Source organism: Calonectris borealis, chromosome 33 (genome assembly GCF_964195595.1).
Source record: "Calonectris borealis chromosome 33, bCalBor7.hap1.2, whole genome shotgun sequence".
NCBI lineage: Eukaryota > Metazoa > Chordata > Aves > Procellariiformes > Procellariidae > Calonectris > Calonectris borealis.
In genome coordinates this window covers 450950-461737 of record NC_134344.1, presented here as the reverse complement: position 1 = coordinate 461737, position 10788 = coordinate 450950, and the positions used below count along the sequence as shown (strand labels likewise).

The 10788-nt window shown below is 62.8% G+C and overlaps 2 protein-coding genes across 2 annotated transcripts; both read right to left on the bottom strand.

Annotated features, from left to right (window-relative positions):
- Positions 1-936: 936 nt before the first annotated feature.
- On the bottom strand, positions 937-1542 carry RNF225 (ring finger protein 225). Its single transcript, XM_075134573.1, has one exon. The coding sequence runs from the start codon at positions 1540-1542 to the stop codon at positions 937-939; it is 606 nt and encodes a 201-aa protein (XP_074990674.1).
- A 918-nt stretch (positions 1543-2460) lies between these two features.
- RPS5 (ribosomal protein S5) lies at positions 2461-10682 on the bottom strand. Its single transcript, XM_075134716.1, has 6 exons — positions 10394-10682; positions 7645-7750; positions 7344-7553; positions 2916-3044; positions 2695-2793; positions 2461-2583 (listed from the first exon to the last, which is right to left on the bottom strand). The coding sequence occupies exons 2-6, from the start codon at positions 7747-7749 to the stop codon at positions 2515-2517; spliced, it is 612 nt and encodes a 203-aa protein (XP_074990817.1). The 5' UTR covers position 7750; positions 10394-10682; the 3' UTR covers positions 2461-2514.
- Between the last annotated feature and the right edge of the window lie 106 nt (positions 10683-10788).

The window sequence follows — 10788 nt, the reverse complement described above, 5'->3', positions numbered from 1 at the left end:
GATCTGATTATTCCTGGGTCCGGCTGTTCCCAGATCCAGGCTGGTCCTGGGTCCGGCTGTTCCTGGATCCAGGCTGGTCCTGGGTTCGGCTGTTCCTGGATCTGATTGTTTCTGGATCTAGGCTGTTCCTGGACATAGTCTGTCCAGCGCCAGCTACAACCACCCTGGCTGTTTCAGGGTGACGGTGTTCACAGCCGCACGACCACCCGCCTGTCCTTGATTTGACATCACCCCCCTCCAAAAAAAAAAAAAATCCAGGTGGGGGTCCCTGCCCCCCCCCCCCCCCACTTCCCTTTGGCTGCAGTGCCGGGTCCAACCTCCCCGCACACACCCCCAAAACACACACCAGCGCCCAACACCGTCCCTACCCCGTGCCACCGGTACCGGGGACGGCGCTGATAGGGGCCAGGGAAGGTGCCAGGCACCTTGGGAGGGTGCAAAGGGGAGGGGAACAATCAGCTGAAAGGGGGGGGGGTGGGAAAGAAATTAGATACCCTCGCACCCCTAATCACCCCCGAACCCCCAAATACCGGGGATACAGGTGGGGATCCCTGTTCTTCTCCCTCCGCTGAACCAAAATTGGTGATTTACAGCCCAAAAATCCAGCCGGCAACCACGGGCGTCCTGACTCGGGGAGGGGCAGTGAAGGGGGTCCCCTTGGGATCGGGGTTGGAAAAGAAACACCGGGAACACAGTCGGCATCCAGGAAAACCTGTTTAATACGGGGAGACAGGGGCTGGTCCTGTGTGGGCCCCCCCCCCCAAAATCCTGACCCCCAAGGTGGGTGCCCACCCACCCGGAGTCATGGGTGGGCGAGGGCCCGAGGGAGCAGGGATTTGTCCCCATGGGGGGTCCCTGGGGCACCAAGACATCACGGGGGGTCCACGAGGTGAGGGGAGGGGGGGGCTCCGCCGTGGGATTTGGGGGGGCCCCCCCTCAATATGGGGGCCAGCTCGGCTCTCCCCAGGTGCTGTTGGTCACCGGCCCCCCCTCGCCCCACGCCATGGGCTGGAGGAAGAAGATGAAGACTCCGCAGAGCACCAAGCCCCCTCCCACCATCAAGGCCACCATCAAGGCCACCGTTCGGTACAGAGACCACCGGCCGGAGATCCAGGATCGACCCCGGTTGGGGGGAACGGGGGGCTCGGGTCGCCCCAATTCCAGAGTGAGGGTCACGGTAGGCACCTGGTCGGGGGATTTGGGGTGCCCGGAGGATTTGGGGTGCTCAGGGGGAACGTAGAGTAACCCCTTGGGACGGCTGAAGCGGACGGAACCGGTAGGACCGGGGGGTAGAAGAGCCAAGAGATCGGCGCGGGTGGGCAAAGCCGGGGGTCCGCGACGGCGAGGCAGCGACGTGGGGCGACGACAGATGGGGCAGAGCAAGGTGGGGGCGGCGGGGGCCACCACGGTGACCCTGGCCAGGCATTCGAGGCAAAAAGTGTGACCGCACCCCAAAACTTTGGGCACCTTGAAGAGACGATCGTAAGGAGAGAAGCAGATGACGCAATCCAGGGGGGGGACCCCCTCGGTGTCCCCAGCCATGACGGTGACCCCGGTGACAACGGCCGACGTCCCTGGCAGGCGGAAAAAAACGACGAGACGGTGTTTAAGGCGACAGCGATAAGGGCGACGTGGGGTTGGGGACGCCAAATCTATGGGGTACCCGAGTCAAATCACCCCCAAAACCATGTACGCCCCCCACACACACACCCACCTTGGGGTGCCAAGAACCCCCCCCTTGGCGATACCAAACCCCTCCCTTTCCCCCCAAAAAAAATATTTTAGGGGGGTCTAACCTTCAAGGTGGAAATACCAGCACTCCCATCTCCTCTCAGCCCCCCCAAACTGCTGCCCCCCCCCCCCCAAACTTGAGGGGGGGCTCAGCTCAGCCCCCTTCTCACCTGCACCCCGAGCGTGGCAGAGGTAGGAGCTCCCCAAGGCGCCGCTCGGCTCCGGGATCGAGGAGGACGTCCGCTGCCGGCACACCCACCGCGGCGCCGTCCCCTGCCGGGTGAGGCCGGGGCGGGGGGGACCGTCCCCCGCCACTCCCCCGCGTTTGGGGAGCACCCCTAAACCCCACGCTGGCCTCGGCGGGGCCCCTGCTCCCCCCTCGCCGTGGGGAGGTGCCGGATCTGTTCCGCTTCTATTTATCCCGATTTTTTCTTCCGCCTTCTGCCCCACCCCGCTACCGGGCGCCGCTTCCCCCCCCCCCCAGCCAAAACGGGGCGCAAAAAAGAAGGGGGGGGTCCCCAACAGCACGGGAGCACCCCAACATTTCCCAGGGGGAAGGAACGAGGCAGGTCCAGCCTGGGGACATGGAAGGGGGGGGACAAGGAGGACACAGAGCGGCACCCCCTGCCCGGGGCTCCGCTACCCACATTGGGGACCCCCTCTCCGAGCACCCAACCCCAAGGGGGTGACCCCCACCCAGCCCCACAGCAGAGGGAGGAGCGAAGAGGGGACAAAACAAGTGAATTTTATTTTGGGGGTGAGGGGGGTGACAATGGTGGCTTTTTAACGGTTGGATTTGGCCACGCGCTCCAGCTCGTCCTTCTTCTTGATGGCGTAAGAGTTGGAAGAGCCCTGGGGGGGGGGGGGGGGCGAGATGAGCATAAGTCAGTTTTTTGGGGGGGGTCCGTTGCATCCCCAATTCATGAGAGGTGACAACGGTGCCAGCTCCGTCCCCCTCCTCACCTTGGCGGCGTTGATGAGTTCGTCGGCCAAGCACTCGGCGATGGTTTTGATGTTACGGAAAGCGGCTTCGCGAGCTCCGGTGCACAACAACCAAATAGCCTGGGAGGAGGGGACGGAAAAAGGGACGTGGAGGGGGGGGAGGAGGACGGACGACAAAAAAAAGGACATGGGGACAAGATGACAGCCCCGGGGAGGGGTTTAGGGATGAAAAGAGGGGGTACCTGGTTGACGCGGCGCAGGGGGGACACGTCCACGGCTTGTCTGCGGACGGTGCCGGCGCGACCGATGCGGGTCGAGTCCTCGCGGGGTCCGGAGTTGATGATGGCGTTAACCAGGACTTGCAGGGGATTCTGCCGGAGGACAGGCAGGGAGAGGAATCAGCTCCCCCCCCCCCACCCCGCACCCAAAAACAGCCCCCGGCGCCCAAAAAAAACTCCCCAGCACCCAAAACCACCCAAAACACCCCTCTCCGGCGTGCAAAAACCTCCCCCCAGTACCCAAAACTCCTCTTCCAGCGCCCAAAACCAGCCCTCCAGCACTCAAAAACCTCTCTAGGATCCAATACCAAGCCCCTAGTACCCAAAAACCTCCCTCCAGCACCCAAAAGCAACTCCTAGGACCCAAAATCACCCCTCCAGCGCCCAAAAATCCCCCCTAGAACCCAAAACCACCTCCCCAGTGCCCAAAAACCCCGCTCCAGCACCCAAAACTACCCCCCAGCGTCCTAAAACACCTCCCCGCTACCCTAAAACCAAACTCCTTAGGACCTAAAAACACCCCCTCAGCACCCAAAAACCAACCCCCCAGACCTCAAAACCATCTCCCCAATGCCCTAAAACCACCCTCCAGCGCCCTAAAACACCCCCTAGGACCCAAAACACCCCCTCCAGCACCCAAAACCAACTCCCCAGCACCCTAAAACCAACCCCTAGAACCCCAAAAAACCTGCCCAGCGTGCAAAAAACACCGCTAGAACCTAAAAATACCTCCTCAGTGTCCAAACCCCCTTCTTCCAGCCCTAAAAGCACCCCCTGCCCTAAAAGCATCCCCTGCAGCACCCTAACACCACTCCTAGGACCCCAAAACACCCCTCCAACACCAAAACCAACCCCCCAGCACCCTAAAACCCCCCTCCAGCACCCTAAAACCCCTCTCTAGTGCCCAAAACCAACCCCCCGGCACCCTAAAATACCCCTAGGACCCAAAATCACCCCTCCAGCACCCAACCCAACCCCCCAGCACCCTAAAATCGCACTCCAGCACCCTAAAACCACCCCTAGAACCCAAAAACCCCTCCCCAGTGCCCCAAAACCCCACTCTAGCACTCAAAACCAACCCCCCAGCACCCTAAAACCCCCCCAGCGCTCTAAAATCACCCCTAGAACCCAAAAACATCTCCCCAGTGCCCCCAAAACCCCGCTCCAGCACCCAAAACCACCCCCCAGCACCCTAAAACCGTCCCTAGAACCCAAAAACCCCTCCCCAGTACCCAAAAACCCCGCTCCAGCACCCAAAACCACCCCCCAGTGCCCTAAAACCACCCCTAGAACCCCAAAACACCTCCCCAGCGCCCCCAAACCCTGCTCTAGCGCCCAACACCAACCCCCCAGCACCCTAAAACCCCCCTCCAGCACCCCAAAACCCCTCTCTAGTGCCCAAAACTAACCCCCCGGCGCCCTAAAACACCCCTAGGACCCAAAAACACCCCTCCAGCACCCAACCCCCCAGCACCCTAAAACCACACTCCAGCACCCTAAAACCACCCCTAGAACCCAAAAACACCTCCCCAGCGCCCCCAAACCCCGCTCCAACGCCCAAAACCAACCCCCCAGTGCCCTAAAACCTCCTCCAGCACCCTAAACCACCCCTAGAACCCAAAAACCCCATCCCAGTGCCCAAAAGCCCCACTCTAGCATCCAAAACCACCCCCCAGCGCCCTAAAACACCCCTTCAGCACCCTAAAACCCCTCTCTAGCGCCCAAAACCAATGCCCCGGCGCCCTAAAACACCCCTAGGACCCAAAAACACCCCTCCAGCACCCAACCCAACCCCCCAGCACCCTAAAACCGCACTCCAGCACCCTAAAGCCACCCCTAGAACCCAAAAACACCTCCCCAGCGCCCCCAAACCCCGCTCCAACGCCCAAAACCAACCTCCCAGTGCCCTAAAACCTCCTCCAGCACCCTAAACCACCCCTAGAACCCAAAAACCCCATCCCAGTGCCCAAAAGCCCCACTCTAGCATCCAAAACCACCCCCCAGCGCCCTAAAACACCCCTTCAGCACCCTAAAACCCCTCTCTAGCGCCCAAAACCAATGCCCCGGCGCCCTAAAACACCCCTAGGACCCAAAAACACCCCTCCAGCACCCAACCCAACCCCCCAGCACCCTAAAACCGCACTCCAGCACCCTAAAGCCACCCCTAGAACCCAAAAACACCTCCCCAGCGCCCCCAAACCCCGCTCCAACGCCCAAAACCAACCTCCCAGTGCCCTAAAACCTCCTCCAGCACCCTAAACCACCCCTAGAACCCAAAAACCCCATCCCAGTGCCCAAAAGCCCCACTCTAGCATCCAAAACCACTCCCCAGCGCCCTAGAACACCCCTTCAGCACCCTAAAACCCCTCTCTAGCGCCCAAAACCAACGCCCCGGCGCCCTAAAAAACCCCTAGGACCCAAAAACACCCCTCCAGCACCCTAAAACCACCCCTAGAACCCAAAAACACCTCCCCAGCGCCCCCAAACCCCGCTCTAGCGCCCAAAACCAACGCCCCGGTGCCCTAAAACACCCCTAGAACCCAAAAACACCCCTCCAGCACCCTAAAACCACCCCTAGAACCCAAAAACACCTCCCCAGCGCCCCCAAACCCCGCTCTAGCGCCCAAAACCAACGCCCCGGCGCCCTAAAACACCCCTAGGACCCAAAAACACCCCTCCAGCACCCTAAAACCACCCCTAGAACCCAAAAACACCTCCCCAGCGCCCCCAAACCCCACTCTAGCGCCCAAAACCAACGTCCCGGCGCCCTAAAACACCCCTAGGACCCAAAAACACCCCTCCAGCACCCTAAAACCACCCCTAGAACCCCAAAACACCTCCCCAGCGCCCCCAAACCCCGCTCTAGCGCCCAAAACCAACCCCCCAGCACCCTAAAACCCCCCCAGCGCTCTAAAATCACCCCTAGAACCCAAAAACATCTCCCCAGTGCCCCCAAAACCCCGCTCCAGCACCCAAAACCACCCCCCAGCACCCTAAAACCGTCCCTAGAACCCAAAAACCCCTCCCCAGTACCCAAAAACCCCGCTCCAGCACCCAAAACCACCCCCCAGTGCCCTAAAACCACCCCTAGAACCCCAAAACACCTCCCCAGCGCCCCCAAACCCTGCTCTAGCGCCCAACACCAACCCCCCAGCACCCTAAAACCCCCCTCCAGCACCCCAAAACCCCTCTCTAGTGCCCAAAACTAACCCCCCGGCGCCCTAAAACACCCCTAGGACCCAAAAACACCCCTCCAGCACCCAACCCCCCAGCACCCTAAAACCACACTCCAGCACCCTAAAACCACCCCTAGAACCCAAAAACACCTCCCCGGCGCCCCCAAACCCCGCTCCAACGCCCAAAACCAACCCCCCAGTGCCCTAAAACCTCCTCCAGCACCCTAAACCACCCCTAGAACCCAAAAACCCCATCCCAGTGCCCAAAAGCCCCACTCTAGCATCCAAAACCACCCCCCAGCGCCCTAAAACACCCCTTCAGCACCCTAAAACCCCTCTCTAGCGCCCAAAACCAATGCCCCGGCGCCCTAAAACACCCCTAGGACCCAAAAACACCCCTCCAGCACCCAACCCAACCCCCCAGCACCCTAAAACCGCACTCCAGCACCCTAAAGCCACCCCTAGAACCCAAAAACACCTCCCCAGCGCCCCCAAACCCCGCTCCAACGCCCAAAACCAACCTCCCAGTGCCCTAAAACCTCCTCCAGCACCCTAAACCACCCCTAGAACCCAAAAACCCCATCCCAGTGCCCAAAAGCCCACTCTAGCATCCAAAACCACTCCCCAGCGCCCTAGAACACCCCTTCAGCACCCTAAAACCCCTCTCTAGCGCCCAAAACCAACGCCCCGGCGCCCTAAAAAACCCTAGGACCCAAAAAACACCCCTCCAGCACCCTAAAACCACCCCTAGAACCCAAAAACACCTCCCCAGCGCCCCAAACCCCGCTCTAGCGCCCAAAACCAACGCCCCGGTGCCCTAAAACACCCCTAGAACCCAAAAAACACCCTCCAGCACCCTAAAACCACCCCTAGAACCCAAAAACACCTCCCCAGCGCCCCCAAACCCCGCTCTAGCGCCCAAAACCAACGCCCCGGCGCCCTAAAACACCCCTAGGACCCAAAAACCCCCTCCAGCACCCTAAAACCACCCCTAGAACCCAAAAACACCTCCCCAGCGCCCCCAAACCCCACTCTAGCGCCCAAAACCAACGTCCCGGCGCCCTAAAACACCCCTAGGACCCAAAAACACCCCTCCAGCACCCTAAAACCACCCCTAGAACCCAAAAACACCTCCCCAGCGCCCCCAAACCCCGCTCTAGCGCCCAAAACCAACCCCCCAGCACCCTAAAACACCCCCCCCCAGCACCCTCCTCACCTCCCCGGTGAGCAGATGGATGATCTCGAAGGCGTGCTTAACGATGCGGACGGTCATTAATTTCTTGCCGTTGTTCCGGCCGTGCATCATCATGGAATTAGTGAGTCGCTCGACGATGGGACATTGAGCTTTACGAAAACGCTTGGCCGCGTAGCGCCCGGCGCTGTGGGGCAGGTACTTGGCGTATTTTTCCTTCACGGCGATGTAATCCTAGCGAGATATGATGTCATATTACGCCGTCGGGATACGGGAACCCCCGTTACGCCGCGTTTTGTCCCCCCCATTTAAAAAAAAAACGTACCTGGAGGGAGATATCGTTGATTTGCACGTCGTCGGTGCTCCATTTGCCGAAGAGTTTGATGTCGGGGGTCTCGGTGACGGCGGGGGCCGTCTCCCAGTCGGTCATGCTGCGGAAAGAACGGGATGGGGATCAGGAGAGACCCCCCCCTTCCCCTCGTGATCCCCCCCAAACCCCGTAATTGGGGGTATCTAGCTCAAACTTCTAATTAAAAGAAAAAAACTAAGTGTTTCTGGGTCCCACTGAGGTTAAATGCGTTTCCCAGTATAAACTGGGAAGGGTCTGGGAGCACCTTGGAGGAAAGGGGGTGCCCCAGGAGTTTTCACGGTGTGCTGGGTACCACCCACGCACCCCCAGACACCCTAAACCCCACATGGGGTGTTCCCCCGTCAACGAGGGAACCCCCCAAGGGTCTTCTGTTTGAGGGTGTACGCGAGGAACTGGGACAATCGCCCCAGTGGTACTGGTGACCACAAAGGCCAGCTATGGGGCACGGGCAGAGGGAAACCTCGACCCCCCCCCAGACACCTTACAGCTCTGGGACACCCCAAAGTCCCTCCAGACGTCCCCCAAAACAGCTCCCCCACCACCACCCCTTCAGGACATCCCTCTCCAGCTCATCCCCATGGCAGGAGGCCCCCCCCAAAAAAGGCACAGCCATCTCCTGTGGCCTTGAAAGCCCCCCAACTCCTACCTCAAGGCCCCCCCCCACAGGCCTGAGACCCCCAAATCCCACCTCAGGGCCTCCCCCAAAGGCCCGAGCCCCCCCAACTCCCACCTCAGGGCCCCCCCCAAACCCCTGAGTCCCCCAAATCCGACCTCAGGGGACCCCCCACAGCCCTGAGCACCAAAACTCCCACCTCAGGGGACCCCACACAGCCCTGAGCACCCCAACTTCCACCTTAGGGCCCCCCCAGCCCTGAGCCCCCCAACTCCCACCTCAGGGGACCCCACACAGCCCTGAGCCCCCCCAGCTCCCACCTCAGGACCCCACACACAGGCCTGAGCCCCCCAATTCCCACCTCAGGACCCCACACACAGCCCTGAGCCCCTCAACTCCCACCTCATGGCCCCCCCCACAGCCCTGAGCCCCCCAAATCCCACCTCAGGGGACCCCCCACAGCCTTGAGCACCACAACTCCCACCTCAGGGGACCCCACACAGCCCTGAGCACCCCAACTTCCACCTTAGGGCCCCCCCAGAGCCCTGAGCCCCCCAACTCCCACCTCAGGGCCTCTCACACAGCCCTGAGCCCCCCAGCTCCCACTTCAGCTCCCCCCCCCCAGCCCTGAGCCCCCCAACTCCCACCTCAGGGGACCCCACACAGCCCTGAGCCCCCCCAGCTCCCACCTCAGGACCCCACACACAGGCCTGAGCCCCCCAAATCCCACCTCAGGGGCTCCCACACAGGCCTGAGCCCCCCAATTCCCACCTCAGGACCCCACACACAGCCCTGAGCCCCTCAACTCCCACCTCATGGCCCCCCCCAAAGCCCTGAGCCCCCCAACTCCCGCCTCGGGGCCCGCCCCCAGGCCTGAGCCCCCCAACTCCCACCTCGGAGGACCCCACACAGCCCTGAGCCCCCCAAATCCCCTCAGGCCACCCCCCACCAGGCCTCAGCACCACAAATCCCACTTCAGGCCCCCCCCATACAGGCCTGAGCCCCCCCAACTCCCACCTCAGGGCCCGCCCCCAGGCCTGAGCCCCCCAACTCCCACCTCAGGGGACCCCACACAGCCCTGAGCCCCCCCAGCTCCCACCTCAGGACCCCACACACAGGCCTGAGCCCCCCAAATCCCACCTCAGGGGCTCCCACACAGGCCTGAGCCCCCCCAGCTCCCACCTCAGAACCCCACACACAGCCCTGAGCCCCTCAACTCCCACCTCATGGCCCCCCCCACAGCCCTGAGCCCCCCAACTCCCGCCTCAGGGCCCGCCCCCAGGCCTGAGCCCCCCAACTCCCACCTCGGAGGACCCCACACAGCCCTGAGCCCCCCAAATCCCCTCAGGCCACCCCCCCCAGGCCTCAGCACCACAAATCCCACTTCAGGCCCCCCCCATACAGGCCTGAGCCCCCCAACTCCCACCTCAGGGCCCGCCCCCAGGCCTGAGCCCCCCAACTCCCACCTCAGGGGACCCCACACAGCCCTGAGCCCCCCCAGCTCCCACCTCAGGATCCCACACACAGGCCTGAGCCCCCCAAATCCCACCTCAGGGGCTCCCACACAGGCCTGACCCCCCCAAATCCCACCTCAGGGGACCCCACACAGCCCTGAGCCCCCCCAGCTCCCACCTCAGGACCCCACACACAGGCCCGAGCCCCCCAACTCCCACCTCAGGGGCTCCCACACAGGCCTGAGCCCCCCAACTCCCACCTCAGAACCCCACACACAACCCTGAGCCCCTCAACTCCCACCTCATGGCCCCCCCCACAGCCCTGAGCCCCCCAACTCCCGCCTCGGGGCCCGCCCCCAGGCCTGAGCCCCCCAACTCCCACCTCGGGGGACCCCACACAGCCCTGAGGCTCCCAAATCCCCTCAGGTCCACCCCCCCCAGGCCTCAGCACCACAAATCCCACTTCAGGCCCCCCCCATACAGGCCTGAGCCCCCCCAAACTCCCACCTCAGGGCCTCCCCACCCCCAGACCCCAGCCCCAAGAGGCCTCATGGCCGCCCCACACACACCCACGGACCCCTCCGGAGCCCCGGACCCCCCTCCAGGCCCGGGGAACCCCCTGACACGCCGCACTCACATGGCGGCGGCTGCGGCTCCGGCAAAGAAAAGGGGCCCCGACGGGGTTTCCCGGCCTCTTATCCAGGGGCGGGTGCCCACTTCCGGCCGCGCATGCGCAATGCCCCAGCGCGGCCCCGCGCTTCCGCCCGTTCTGCCCTTCCCGCGCCCAAGCGGCGATGCCCTTTGCGCATGCGCCTATGGAAGGGCCCCGCCCCCAAACACAGCGCAAGCGCAGAGGGCGCTGGTGAAGCCGGAGCGGCCATGTCTGTTGAGGGCGCCTGCCCAAACGCTGCCATGTGAGGGAGGCGGTTCCCTATAGGGGGGACAGAGACACGCGTGGGGTGGGGGACAGTGGGGTCAGGGAATCCGGAGGGGGAAACGAGGGGGAGGGAGGACCCCCGGCCCTCAGGAGAC